We start from the raw sequence: 15,696 nt of genomic DNA, 5'->3' as shown, positions 1-15,696 counted from the left end.
GCCTCCTTCTGCACTGTAGGGATTCTATGATTCATACATTGACTATCCTCCTTTGTAGTTCATGGGTGTATCGCAAGGGTAAATAGGGTTGCTTTGGGGTCAAGGTGGCTGCATGGTGAGATCTCTTTGGCGTTGAGCTATCCCCCAGATAATATGCCCAGCAATGAAAATTCGAAACCAAATTAGATCCTTGAGCACCCATAGTAAGATTGATACTAAGCCAGCCAGGCTTCAGGGCAGCGGATAATTGACCAACCAGACCAGTCCATTGATGGAACCTGAAGAGGGAGATATGTGGGGTAGGGATTTTTTTCACTCAGCTCCACATAATTTATCAAACTGGTGTTCAATTGTGAAGCAACAGGAAGCTTTGCAATGTGTGTGCTGGTAGGCGGGATGAGTCTTGGTTGGGTCACATGTAGGCATTTCGGGGGTCTCTCAGCTTTGGTGCTACCAACCTTTGCCTAAAACATTTGATCTGATGTACACACGATGTACAGAACAATGTAAACTTATAGCCTTGTGCATTTCTCAGCGGCATGGACTGGAGACTCTTAAACGCAGGTTTTGTTTTGGACAAATCAGACACAGGGCAAAAAAAGGAGAAAAACACTTCTTAGCCACACTGAGTTCATTTCTTTTAAAAGCATTCATGACATGCAACAGGAACAAATATATCTGTACACAAAAGGTAGAGACTAAACATTTACTCAAAACCTGTAATGAAAAGAATGAGCAAAGTATGTTAAATTTACCATAACAATCATTACTTTCCAAAAACAGGAAAATTAACATTATTTTAGTGACTTTCCAGCCTCAAACTTTGAGGCACTTTGTTTTCTCAATTTTATTTGATGGCTGAAACTGTTCAGGTAAAAATGTGATAATTCTGTACTTAGTTCATTAATTTGTCATTTAGACATGGAGAATAGTTTCTGCTTCCACCAAAATAATCACTTTATCATCATCATTATTTGTGTCAAATGTTTTTTTTTAACCTAGGAAGGGTATTATCCAAGTTGATGCGTGTACTCTCCAGTTGAGAACAGATCAGATTTAGCAATGATGGTCCCCGTGATTGAATAACTTGCTGAAATTCACTACCCAAGTTAACAAATGTTCAAGATAATGGAGCCTGTGGAATTCATTACCACATGAAGTAGTTGATGGCAAAGCATTGAATGCATTCAAGAGGCAGCTGGATATAGCACTTGGGGAGAATGGGATCAAAGGTTATGGGGAGAAAGCAGGATTAGACTATTGAGTTAGATGATCAGCCATGATCGTGATGAATGGTGGAGCAGGCTTGAAGGGCCAAATGGCCTCCTTCTGCTCTTATTTTCTATATTTCTATGAGCGCTATCGATGCCCTAGGAACAACTATATCAGCATAAGTTAAAGCCTTTGGGTTAGAGGAAGAGAAATTGGAAAACAAACAATTAAATTTTTGTTTCATACTGTAATTAAAAATCAGGAAAACTTCGGTTATTTGCTGTCCAAAGTGTTAAAGCATTTTGGTTTAATTATATTTTATTCATCCAGTCTTCTTAAGCTTCTGGGGTTTTTTGCTTTAGCTCAGCTGGGCTTTTCCATAATGCCTTTATGAGAATAACCTTTTTTTCGCTGTCTTGCTGGGTAGAAAAAAAATCAAAAATGTGATATGTGTGAGCATTCCTACACTTGCTCAGTTAAAAGAGTCTTTTTGGACTGCAAACACCCTTTATTTTTCTGCTTTTTGCTTCCGCCGCTGGGGATGACTAAGAGAACCCATTTCCAATTCTTCCATGTTGCTATCAGGTTAACCAGTAGACCATGGTTCAAAATTGCACAGGGTGCTTGAAGTAGTAGATGCTATTTTACCCCAACCCTTGCCTATGATGGCACAGCCCAACTGATAACCTAATGAGAAGTGGTATCAAAGAACAAAGAAATGTACAGCACAGGAACAGGCTCTTCGGTGCTTCAAGCCCGTGCCAGTCATGATGCACCAACTAAACTAAGAACAAGCCCTTACTCGGTCCGTATCCCTCTATTCCCTCCCTATTCATGTATCCATCCAGATGCCTCTTAAATGTTGCTAATGTGTCTGCTTCCATTACCTTCTCCAGCAGTGCGTTCCAGGTACCGACCACTCTCTGCTTGAAAAACTTGCCCCGCACAGCTCCCTTAAACTTTTTCCCTCTTACCTTGAAGCTGTGCCCCTTGTAATTGACACTTCCATCCTGGGAAAAAGCCTCTGACTATCCACCCTGTCTACGCCTCTCGTAATTTTGTAGAATCGTGAATACAAATTCATTTCCAACTGTGCCAAGGCACATCATGTTGAGGTATGAAAATTAATGATTCCATGGAACTGTCCAATTCTCATCCAGCGACTTTTTTCACAGAGTGAGTCTGTGATCCTTCGCGCTTACGCTCTCGCAGACACAACTCTGTAAAGGCTACCATCAAAAGTAAAGATCAAACAAGCAACTGAAGCTGATAACATGATGTCCTTTGCCTAGAGCTCACAAAACTTGAAAGTTGCGTTGTTCCGTTTTTTTTTGGAGGAGATGGCATTATTAACAGTTCCACAAACATTTTTTACCAGGATGCATTTATCAAATAATGGAATTCTATCACAAAAGTACACTTGTCATTGTTTAATGGCCTACCATTTTTCAGTAAAAGCTCCTGGAAAGTGTAAGAGAATATCCTTCGGACTGATTTAATGACAAACCAATCATATCGCCAGTGGTAGGAAATGATTTTCTTCAAAGGTGTTGTGAGACGAACGCAACAATATTTGTGCAACATTTCAAGACAAACCACATTATTTTGATTTTTTTTGGAAAAATAGTAATTGTATGGTACTCACGTTGAGGTCACGTTGAGTACTCACTCCAGAATCACTTTCTACTTTCATCAATACTCATTGAATTGGATTTTTAAAAGGGATCTCAGTACTTAATGTTCTTATTTAAAATGGGCCTGACTGATGAGATTCCCCATTTAAATGATTGTACAGTAAATCCTATTGGGGGCACACTTAATATAAATTCAGTCCCGTTAATGAGGTTCTTTTTGAAAAGATTCCTAATCGTGACATCACTGCCCCCTTTAAAAGAATTAAAATAGTTGAGGCACTGCAGGGATATGTATAAGAATCACTTTACGCCTGGGTTCTTGCAACAGTCAATGGACACCATTCTTCCCCCAATCCCACCTGGTATCTGTCTGAATGATGAGTGTCATCTGCAGAGAGAGGCGACGCTGTAGGAGATTCCCCTTCCCTTTTAATTGGTGCTGATAGCAGAACAGACTGCAAAAAAAGAGAGAAAAAAACATCCATCATTCGCAAAATCCAACATCAGACATTGGAAAATTTTAATCTTGTTGAAATAGGATTACAATTCGTATTGTTAAAAGAGCACAGACACTGGTGCAACAAGGTCCACAGAAGTTGGGCAGTGGATCAGAGTACAACCAACTCAAAGACTCGTGCTGGGTATCTGCTCCTCTTCCTGAGTGTTCACAAGAACCATTGCAAGCCCAATCATCATAAATGTTCTCCGGTTCTCAGTTAAAATGTCAAAATAACATACATGTTTTGCTATCCTTTATATAACTAGTTTACCCTCTAGTCTACCTAATTTATTTTCTCCATTCTACCTATCTTCTTACTGATAGTGCCGGAAACTCATGGGGGCAAATTCACATCATGCAATTCTGGGTCACAGCAGAGGGTTAGTGAACCTTAACAGTGTCTTTCTATAGCCTGAATGGGTTATAAAATGTTCAACTGCTCGTATGCTTACACTGTTATTTCGACAAAGCAGTTGCTGCATTGTCATGATGATCAAATTGTAGGACAAACCTTGGGAGCCCAAGCACAAGTTGAATCCAGTGAGAAGCAATGTAAAACTTCCTGAAGAGAGTAGTCTTGCATCCCTTCGGTTTGCAACTCCATGAAGTATAATGATAACTTCTTGTATTTAAATATATACACATTTATATATATTCTATTTATTTAGCACCTTTAGTAAAAGCACTCCTTCATATTTTAATTAGCTTTATCACCTATACTGAAACTAAACTGAGATAGTTATGGTTTCTCAAGAAAGGACTAAAAGATCAGTGTTGTGTTTCCAACTTGTCTCAGTTGAAATTTAATGTGCCAGGCACTCAGAACATGAACAACCGTTGCATTGTACGTTGAAATAAATCAGCTGTACTTGTTAATAGAGTAACAGCAACTCGGCAATAATGTTGAAAACCTTGGCTTGGGCCAGCGTCATACCAGAAACGAACTTGTTGGGTGTATGCAAATTACGTTCACATAAACGAGGTAACAGCATTCCAGTGGAAGTCTGTTATTTATCAATAAGGCACTTAGGATGAGAATCCTAATAAAGGCGAGAAGCGTATATGAAATGAGAAAAGCCCATATGTTCCATTAAAAGCCCACTCTATCCAATGGACCAGAAACGACTTGTACAGCTATGCATTCTTTCTAGGTTGTTCAACCTGACGTGAGAGGCAAAGAATAATTCAAGAGCATTTCCATGAGAAGGAGATTCTACGTAACCTCTATTTTAGTCCAAAGACTTGGAAGCAAAACTTCGGGAAATCCATCTACAATTCTTAAGCCCTGACCTGTCCCTTTGGTCCCAAGAAAACATGACCCAATCTTGGAAGTCTTATTATCTGATCCTATACATATTCTTGTAAATTCAATCTCTTTGATAATTAGATATTTTGTCCTAGTGTTTTTAAAGGATTTAATCAAATTAATGTTAACTACTTTTGATAGGAATCTGCTCTACATATCTACAACTCCATGGGGAAAAAGCAATTTTTCTAATCTCTCGTCTTGCTTGAGGCTTGTCAATTTTGTACTTGTGTGCTCTTGTCGTACAATCAAATTTTAACTTAAATAACCTGCTTGCATCCACGTTATCCCTACCTTGCAGCGCTTTAAAAACCCGGATCACGCCATATCTTTTTTTTCCCCCGACATCAACAAGGCAGATTCTGTCAGTCCATCCTCATTACATAGCACCGAGTGTTAGAATCATTCTTGTCATTCTGCTCCCGATCATTCACATAAAACCATTGTGATATCAGAGAGTCAGTAACTCAGACATGTCCGCTGGCTACACAGGATGTATACTTCCCGACAATTTTTAATCATCACTCCCCATCATTAATCCTTGAAAAAATTAGTTTCCTTTGCCACATGTGGGCAATAGGATTGGCACAACTCTGCATCTAATATTTAAAGGGTAACATGCTGGCAATCTACCGTCGAAGAAAATTAACTGTTTGTAAGAGCTGCAATTAGTATTGATTGGTTATTTCTCCCGTCGATTTATCCACGATTCTGTTGTAAATGATGATGGCATCATAAGGGTAAACTAGTAGAGAGGAGGTATTAAATCTGACAGTGTGAAGGAGCTGAATTAACAACATCAGAGGTTTACTCCGTAACCCAGGATTCACCAAACATATCAATCCACATTGGCCGATAGTTAATTTCCTGTGCAGTCATCACACCCAACTGCTGCTCCTTGTCAAATGCTCTCCCCCAACCCCCGTGAGACCGGGGAACTCTCACTAATTAAACAAAAATATATGTACATATTTTAATAAGCAGAAACAAACAGGGAAAATAAAAAGAATGCTAAGGGGAATCCTAATTCTTTGTAAATGTTTAATTCATAAAAGATGCGTCGTCAGTGAGACTTCTTCTTTAACCTCTGATTTATCATTTCCTTCTTCTCTTGTCCTATGGTTAGTCTGATGTCCAGGATGTACTGAGGCAGTATTTTTGTAATGTAAATTATTCTCTTTTCCCTTCCAAAACCTTTTATTCTAAATGGAGGTCAAATGATTAATACAGCACAATAGTTCTAGTCAAGTAGAAGCTCATTCCTGTATTAACCAAAGAACTGAATAATCTGTGTTCTCCCTATGCAGACAGTGGAATTAAACATTATGTATTGGTTTCATACTTCTGGCCAGCTGCTAAAGCAAGACCCATTTATTTCGCAGCCTCCGAGATCCATGGAGACGACCTCTGAAAAATGTAGGGCCGAATTAATCCCAAACATGTCAATCTCAAGCCCTCTTCTACATACAGCTTACAGTTCAGCTTAATAAACTATTCTTAAATACTGTGGAGCTGCTCACTTCCAAACACCTCCCTTGCATGCGTAAGTGGGAGTGCAGAGCCACTGATGCCAAATAATACTGTCCTTCCCAAGCTGTAGTGTATTATAGGGGAGTCACAAATAATAGATTTTTTAATGCCAAACAGTCATGGGTTTGCTGGGTGGATAATTAATTATTCGAAGATGACAGAGAGGAAGCAGTTACAGTTTCAACATTTTACTTTTTTAACAATAAATATTGTTATTTTCAACTGAAATGCAGAAATGAGACACTATCAATCACCCAATGCTGTAAAACACATTCCATTTTTCATGGGAGCCAACAGTTGGAGTTGCCAGTTGTGGTGCTCAGCTAGATGAATACTTAGCTGATGGGTGATGCCCCAATGGAATAGTGTAGGAATTAATAGTGTTCACTCACTCCAAAGCAGAACATTCAAAATCCTGAAACTGGACTGAAAGAGTCAAAGTGAAGATACAGTGATTGCAATTTTTTTTAACAGCTGCAACTTGTGTCTTTAGTACCTGCCTTGTAATTAAAATAAGATATATACTAAATGTAGTGCTTTCATCTAGTGGTAAAATATTAATCCTGGATCACTTATCCCATCGTGATACTGACTGCAAAATACCATAAATATTCAGAAGCTGGTTTGGCCTTTAAATCCTCTCCATCATGTCCAATATCAGGTGTTCACGAGGCATATACAACTCAATCTGACACCGGAGAATTAGATATTTTAGTGATGGGCACAGAGTGTAGATTGTTCATTAATGACTGACATATATGAATACGTAGTTGAGAGTTTTGCTCCCAACTGGGTCACGTGCTTAAGTCCCAGGTGTTGCCTGTCGCTTGAACTTGCACGCCTCACTTTGGATGACCTTCATTTCTCAGCTGTGTAGAGTGCTGGACAATAACAACCTCTTCCATCCGGTAACTTGTGACCACCCCTCCCATAAATCATACATCCTTCTGGATAATGCAAAGGGCATTAGTAGCATATTATGAAAAGATTGGCAACCAAATGGAGGAAAATGCACAGTGTCGCGTAGTCTACAAGGCAGACAAAATATTTTTATTTAAATACATACTCTGGTAATGAAAGTTGGACTTAAAGGGAAAATCAATGCAACTCTCAACAACTTGAAATGAACAGGAAACATTGTAACTTTGTAATTACAAACCTTTGCTGGAATATTTTCATAAATCTTGGCAGCAGCCACATTAAAGTCAAACATAGCCCTTGATATGAAGAACTAATTCAATTCTAGTTTTACAATGATTGCAATTTTAATTTGAACAGTTTGGTGCTGTGGTGACGAGATTTCTTATTTGGCTACACAATAAATAATTGTGAGGTTGAGGTGTTACAGAAATATCCCGATTGTTACCTTTCTGGAATGGGAACAATATACTTGCCAGATTGAATGGGATTCCATGGGGCTTGCGGAAGTGTGAAACATAGTGGGCTTAATTAGACAGGAGCTGAAACTGAAATTTAGCTTTCTCAATGGTGAGTTCCAAGTTAGAGATTAACTCATTGGCGTGGTTGTGGCAGGTCAGGCCTCACAATATCCTGTGACGGCTTCCTACTTGTAATACATTTGAAATTACATCCTACCTTCATGATAAAGTTAGCAGCGCATGAGAATCTCACTGCACCCAGTTCACGTTCATTTAAAGGTAGCATGCAGTAGTCGGCTTTGTGCAGTTGTGTCTGAGGTCAGTGGGTTTCCTTGATGGACTCTGTGGCATAAGGGAGGAAAGCAGGAGAATGGCAACTTGCATGGCGATGTGCAGGTCAGGTTGATTGGCTATGATAAATTATCACTTAGTGTCAGGGGGACTAGCAGGGTAAACGTGTGGGGCTACTGGGGTAGGGGCTGGGTGGGATTGTGGTCGGTGCAGACTCAATGGGCTGAATGGCCTCCTTCTGCACTGTAAGAATTCTATGATTCTATGGAGGCTCTTGACCTGCAGGGGTGAATCAGTGGTGGGTGTTGGAAGGTGGTGGGAGTGGGGCTGGTGTATGGAGGAATGGTAGAGGGATCAAAGTGAGGATGTTGAATGGGATGAGGTTGGGGGCATGGAGGAGTGAAGTGGAAAGGACGTGGTGTCGTAGGTGTGGTGGAAACAGTGGGTCAAGGTAAAATTTAGGGCCTCTAGGGCAGTGTTAGTACTGTCCAGATGTAGGTCCAACTCAGGTGTTGGCCGACAAGAGTCCTTTTAAAGATGTGAGTTCACCTACAACATTTCAATTATCCCCAGTGAGAGTAGTCTTGGACAATGTCCTTTAGAATGCATAGATGGAAAAATCGACTGTGCCTGCAAGTTCAGCCATGTCCCATAAAGCTGCAAGTACAACACTGGACACTAATATGAACATTTAATAAAGATTGAATGCAAAAAAACACAACATTGTTTCTCCCACAATGAAGCTATGTCTCTAATTCCCCTGTAACCAGAAATGCATGACAACCATGCGTGATGCCAGTACATTTAGCCCTTTGACTAAGCTAGTCTCAACAAGTAACAATGATGCACACATGAATAAACTGAAACCAATGTAATATGGAATATTTACAAATGTAATTTAAACTGGAAAAACACTGTGCTACCTTTATTCCCTCTGTGAGTTTTCTGTTAATGACAGTGAGGCTGGGCCATGTTGGACAGCCTCCCTGCTTGTTCGGGAGGCTCTTTTATAACCCGCCCATACTTGCTGCATTGTCAGCTGACAACAGGTGTCACCACTGAAAAGCTCCCCACACCGTGCGTTCACATGTGCCTCTCACACACACTGCCAGCACTTTCAATTGGAATCATGTGGGAACCAGCAAAAAACAAGGAAGTGATAGTGGTGCTCACTTCCTGTTCCACCATGATGCCATGGTTAAAATTCCACCCAATCGTTTGAGATTCCGATAGATACAGCCACCCAGAAGTACAGCCTTGAGCTGGTTGAAATCCGGGTATATTGTTAACCATCTAAATTTAAATGGAAATCCAAGAATGCCGTCAAAATATATTTTCTTAGGCTGTTGTTAACTAGCCAATATTACAGATTCCCAATACAGTAAAGATTTTAAAGTTTTTTTTTTAAACAGTAACAGTAAGTGTGCTTAACTTTCTGTGAAATGAACCAGCAGGCCTTTCATTTTGCCTCTCTCTGTTTGATGAGGGACAGCAACAAAAAATAATATTTGGGAAAATGCAACTGTGTTTCTGCATGAGTCCAGAGGTGAAGGGAAACGTTTATTTTAACCTAATTTAACAATAATTTCAAAACTGTCAACACGCCTGCATTTAGCAAATTATAATTTTCTGCCTTCCATGCCTTAGAATTGTGAAAGGTTGTGTCTGTAAATCATTACATTTCTCTTGTACCCTCTAGTAAGAGGAGAAGTATATGGAAGTGCAGCTATCCCAGCATCCATAGCAATAGTGAAAGCCCTCTATCAAAACCATAGCCAAGATTTCACTATATGTGCGCTAGTTTATAAAACTAGAAAAAGCTGACATGGCTTCAAAAAAAGTTCACCATTCAGATTCAGCCCTGAATATAGATCTATGATGTTTTGTATTTGTACTTATTCTGCATTGGAAATAATGCAATAGACCTAGCACGGGAAACAGAAAGAGAAGGCTGGAAGATGGATCCCCTCCAGGGCACCAAATCTGGAATGTCCACCTGGAAGTGTGGCACAGTGGCACAGAGGTTAGCACTGCTGCCTCACAATGCCAGGGACCTAGGTTCAATTCCGGCCTCGCGTCACTGTCTGTGTGGAGTTTACACGTTCTCCCTGTGTCTGCGTGGGTTTCCTCTGGATGCTCTGGTTTCCTCCCATAGTCCAAAGGTGCACGGGTTAGGTTGATTGGCCATGCCAAATTGACGCTAGTGTCAGGGGATTGGCAGAGTAAATATGCGGGATGATGGGAATAGGGTCTAGGTGGGATTGTGGTCAGTGCAGACTCAGTGGGCCGAATGGCCTCTTTCTGGGATTCTATGAAGACGCAGCCGTGGAAGAGATCACACACCATTAATGAAGCTCCATTCATTTCTAACCAAAGTCTGTCCCATGTATCACATCCCCAATACAGAACAAAATCTGGTGACAGGGACTACGGACGTGCACTTGCTAGTCACCCGGAAAGAAGAAATTACCCAAGGAAAAGACAGGATTAAAAAAATGAAAACTTTCACACATGCTATGGAGACTAACAGGTGGATGTGAGTAAATAATACACTACAAGAGATTATAAAGCTGGCTGTGATAAAGAAGATACTGAAGCATGATTAGGTACCACGTGTGTCAGAAAATCGAGGTAGCTATTGGAAACACGGGTGAAAAATGTGTATACACAAAACCTGCTTCAGTGAAAAAATGGCAGAAGTTCTCGGCACCATTTGATGAAAATAGGTGGAGCGCTTATACCGAGCATTTTGACTATTTTGCGCAGGCAAACAAAATAGCTTAAGATATCATTGTGCCCACTTTCCTGAGCATGACAGGGGGAAAAACTTTTCATCTTCTCCATAGTTCAGTGCAACCTGACAAACCCGGCACTAAAACAATCAAATAGATTGTGGATATTCTTCAAGCACAGTTTTCAGTGAAACCCCTGGTGATTGCAGGGCACTTTAGATTCCATAAAAGAAACAAAGAACAGGGACAGTCAATTGCATAATTCGTGGCAGTGCGATAAAGACTTGCAGCAATATCGTGAGTTTGGAGATGGTTGAATGACCCTATTCGGGACAGATTTGTTTGTGGTCTATACATTGAAGTGATACAAAGTCATCTGTTAACTGAGAGTAATCTTACTCTTCAGAAGGCCATTGAAATCACTATTTCTATGGAACTGGCTACAAAGGAAGCACAACAGTTTGTGTACTTGAAAACACAATACACAAGGGCATTCTGCTGAATGATGGTGTAAAGGCATGGACTGTCGAAGCTGTGGAAGTAAAGAACATGAATCATGCCTGCAGGAAGTAAAAGTCCGTATGAATAAAAAAAGCAAGAACAAACCAAGACAGCATTTAAATAAAAGAAGAAATGTCCATGCTGTACTACAGGGTCAAAAGAGCGATGAGACTCACAGTCAGAGGAGGAGTTATCACTGAATGTGCTAGGCCATCACTGGTACAACACACAGATACTGGATCACTCCAATGTTGGACTGACAGCCAATAAGGATGGAAGTTGACACTGGGGCAGCAGTCTCACTGGGGCCAGAGACTATCTACAATGAGAAACTCCAACACATTTCCTTAAGGCCATGAAGGATAGTGCTGATGAGGCACACAGGTGAAGTGATTCCTCTGAAGGGCCACATTGAAATGGCTGTGCAACCCAGTGGGCAATCAACAGATTTGCCTCTACACATAGTGAAGGAAAACTACCAAGCATTGAAGGGCCGTACATGGCTGGGCTGAAGTCAACATGATGACCAATGGAGAATCAGGCCTCACAAAAATTTTAAAGAAGCATACTATTGTTTTCGATGGTGAATTAGGGAGCATGAATGGCATTGGAGTCAAACTGAAAGCAAAAGATAGAAGCCAAGCAAAATGCTTGCAGGCAAGGTCTGTACTATATGTTATTAGGCTGAAAGTGGAGGCTGACTTGGAGCGACTGATGAAGACTGGAGTTCTGGAACCTATCAACATCAGTGAATGGGCCACACCTTTGTTCCAGATATCAAGAAAGATGGATCTGTAAGAATTTGTGGAGACGTCAAGGTCACTATAAATCCAGTACTATGTGGTGAACAGTACCCATTACCTCGCATTGAAGACATGTTTGCAGGATTAGCAGGAGGCCAAAATTTTAACAAAATTGACCTGAGCCAGGCCTACTTGCAGATGAATGTGAACAAGAGGTCACAGGAACTTCTGACAATCATGACATACAAAAGCTTGTTCGGGTACCAAAGATTGCCGTTTGGGATCACATCTGCTTCTGCCTATGTTTCAAAGAGCAAGGGGGTGGGGATTGATGGGCAGGGCCTAATGGGGCAGGGCCTGATGGGGGTGGAGCGCTGTGGGAGGGGGGAAGAGGGGAGGGGGCGGTTCACTAGCCAGGGAGTGATCAGGGACGGGGGGGTAGGACAATCGGCCAGGCAGCGCTCAGGGTGCAATCAACCGGGGCCGTGATTAGGGTTCTAATTGGCTGAGACCATGATCAGGGTCCAAATGGCCAGAGCTGTGAGCGGAAGTCTGATGGGACAGGGCTGGGGTCAGTGAGGGGGTGTGTATGGCATTCGCCTGGGGCGACGATCTGGGGGGTGTGGGGAGGGTGATCTAAATGGCAGGGGAGTGGTGAGGGAGAGATAGGGTGTTGATGGATGTCCCAGTGTGTACACAGGTACTGAGCAATCAGGGTACCTGCACAATGGCGCCCTGAAGCTCAGCAGTCAGCCACACAGATGTGCTGAGATTCCACACCCCCCTCGACTGGCAAGAATCACATTATGGCCTCTGTATTGCACAGTGTATCGTAAGTTACCATGACTTATCTCGATGAAAAAACAGGCAGGAAAACCTCCCCGTTTTACACTTAGGATTTTTCTGAGAAAATTTCACCAAGAGTTTTCCACCAAGGACAAGGGGTTTTGGCTCAGAATTAGTCCACAGGGGAGAAATTCGTTCCTGCCAGCCTTGCGCAGACTGGACCTGTCTCTTATACTGTCCAGAACAGAGATGACATTATCTGGGAGGAGTTATTGGCTGGAAGAACAGATCCGCCAAATCTGGAGTCTATTAAGAATTCAGGATCAGACTTACAAAGTCCTGAATTAAACCTTCCTACAATCCCTATACCACCAGACACTGTTGAAGAAAGCAACATCTCACCTTTGGTTCAGGAGCAGAGACAACCTCTACTTCCTACATCATTGCTGTATCTAGTTTTTTTTTGAGAGTGACTAAGATTCTGTTATTACTGTTTTGGTACTAAATGATCCTTATCTTTATTTGAACAGCATTTCAGTCGAACCATCCTTTAATTAAAATTGTTACTGGTTTAGTTAAAGTGAACAAAATAAGTTGTTAATTATTCACTTAAAGCCACCTTTAGGAAGGAGCACTGTGTACAGTTCTGGCCACCCTATCGTAGAAAGGACATTATTAAGTTAGAAAGAGTGCAGGAAAGATTTACTAGGATGCTACTGGGACTTGATGGTTTGAGTTATAAGGAGAGTCTGAGTAGACTAGGAATTCTTTTCTCTGGAGCGTAGGAGGCTGAGGGGTGATCTTAGAGGTCTATAAAATAATGAGGGGCACAGATCAGCTCGATAGTCAACATATTTTCCCAAAAGTAGGGGAGTCTAAAACTAGAGGGCATAGGTTTAATGTGAGAGGGGAGAGATACAAAAGTGTCCAGAGGGGCAATTTTTTCACACAGAGGGTGGTGAGTGTCTGGAACGAGCTGCCAGAGGTAGTCGTTGAGACGGGTACAATTTTGTCTTTTAAAAAGCGTTTAGACAGTTATGTGGGTAAGATGGGTATAGAGGGATTTGGGCCAAAGGCGGGCAATTGGGTCTCGCTTAGTGGTTTAAAAAAAAGGGCCGGCATGGACAAGTTGGGCTGAAGGGCCTGTTTCCATGCTGTAAACCTCTATGACTCTATGACTATGCTGGTTAAAGCAACCAACAATTATGTCATTAGAAAGACAAAGAAGCCAGAAGTTCCCAACAGTGTGAAGAGGACGCCAGCAACCATTCTAAGAGCGACGACCTCCAGGATGTCTGATTTATTAATAGTGACTGACTTATTGACTATTGTTCACATTGAACTTGTTTGGGGAAGTTTGATTTAGTGGGGGGAGGAAATGTTGGGTGGGATTCCCTGATCTCGTTCACACCACCTTCGCTACCAGTGAGAATGTTGAATTTAGTGCTCAGCCAAAACCCCATTCACTGCAGCAGCACTGGAGAATCCCAGCCGGGACCGAGGTGGGACATTTCTGGCAGTTATTTATTTATTTGTTCTTATTCCTGTTGGCTAGCTGGAGCACTGCCGTACGAATGTATTCACCAAATATGATGCAATAGACCTAGTGCGGGAAATAGAGAGAGAAGCAGCAACCATGGAAGAGATCGCACGCCATTAATAAAGCTCCATTTGTTTGTAACCAAAGTCTATCCCGCCAAGTATCACGTCTCCAATGCACAACATATGACAAGTAGCCACAGTGAAACAGCAGGGTTGTCATGAAGTCAGCTTCAGACATACTCACTGCTTGCATTGTGGCAAATTGCAGCAAAAGATAAGAGGGTTTTTCCTCATTCTCATTGAACAGAATCATTGAATCCCTACAGTACAGAAGGAGGCCATTCGGCCCATCGAGACTGCATCAGCAAGAATCCCACCCATGCCCTATCCCCGTAACACCATGCATTCACCCTATTAATCCTCCTGACACTAAGGGGCAATTTAGCACGGCCAATCAACCTAACCCGCGCATCTTTGGAGCACGTGAGGAAACTGGAACACCCGGAAGAAACCCACACAGACACAGGGGGAATGTGCAAACTCCGCCCAGACAGTCACCCAAGGCTGGAATTGAATCCGGGTCCCTGGCGCTGTGAGGCAGCAGTGCTAATCACTGTGCCACCGTGCTGCCCCTTTTTTCTTCTCTTGTGGAAAAATAGGGCCAATTTCTATCTCCATGTCCCTACTTGGTCTAACGTTCTTGGTCTAGACTGTTCTTCCAGTCTAACGTTCCAGGCATGCACTGTGCATTTGTGAAGACTGCCCACCGCTTTCCTGACACATGCCATTTGCATGAGTTGAATATACTGCTGTCTGCTCACATCAGAGCCTGTTGGAGCTACAGTTGAAGGGACTCAAAAATAGTAATTGTAGAAAATTCTAAAAACACACAGTTCGTCACTTACCTCAGAGAGGGAAAGGCCCTATGTCAGACATCCTCTGCTCATTGCCTCATGGTTAAGCAAAGAGAAAATGGAAGCAGGAGGCAGGAAAAGGCCTCTCCCATCTCACCAGCATAGGCTGGAATGTGGATTTTCAACTGTAGACTCTGCATTGAAACTTCAGATCTTATATGTGAAATGTGTACAATTGGCATGTACAATCAGCCATAATCACCTTATTAGGCGATATGCTTTTAGCCCCTACTGAAAATGGCAAACATGGATATTGGTGGAGAGCAGGATTGGGCTTAACAGTAATGTTCCCCACAGTTTGCGGTGGCAGAGCGGGTTAGCACTGCTGCCTCACAGCGCCAGGAACCTGGATTCAATTCCCGACTAGGGTCATTGTCTGTGCGGAGTCTGCACGTTCCCCCCATGTCTGCGTGGGTTTCCTCCAGTTGCTTCGGTTTCCTCCCACAGTCCAAAAGACGTGCTGGTTTGGTACATTGGCCATGCTAAATTCTCCCTTAGTGTACCCGAACAGGCGACTAGGGGATTTTCACAGTGACTTCATTGCAGTGTTAATGTAAGCCTACTTGTGACACGAATAAATAAAGAACAAAGAACAAAGAAAATTACAGCACAGGAACAGACCCTTTG

General features: G+C 42.0%; 1 protein-coding gene across 5 annotated transcripts in view; it reads right to left on the bottom strand.

The window, feature by feature from the left end:
- Positions 1–15,696, bottom strand: part of rnf220a (ring finger protein 220a) — a 463,658-nt gene that overhangs the window by 130,846 nt on the left and 317,116 nt on the right. For all 5 annotated transcript variants that reach the window (XM_078218667.1, XM_078218665.1, XM_078218666.1 and 2 more), the window contains exon 5: positions 3,206–3,301. In XM_078218667.1, the coding sequence (XP_078074793.1) occupies positions 3,206–3,301 (96 nt within the window). The remainder of the gene's footprint in view (positions 1–3,205; positions 3,302–15,696) is intronic.

This window comes from Mustelus asterias, chromosome 8 (assembly GCF_964213995.1).
Source record: "Mustelus asterias chromosome 8, sMusAst1.hap1.1, whole genome shotgun sequence".
Classification (NCBI taxonomy): domain Eukaryota; kingdom Metazoa; phylum Chordata; class Chondrichthyes; order Carcharhiniformes; family Triakidae; genus Mustelus; species Mustelus asterias.
The sequence above is the reverse complement of the archived record's forward strand: the minus strand, read 5'-3'. Positions and strand labels throughout refer to the sequence as shown.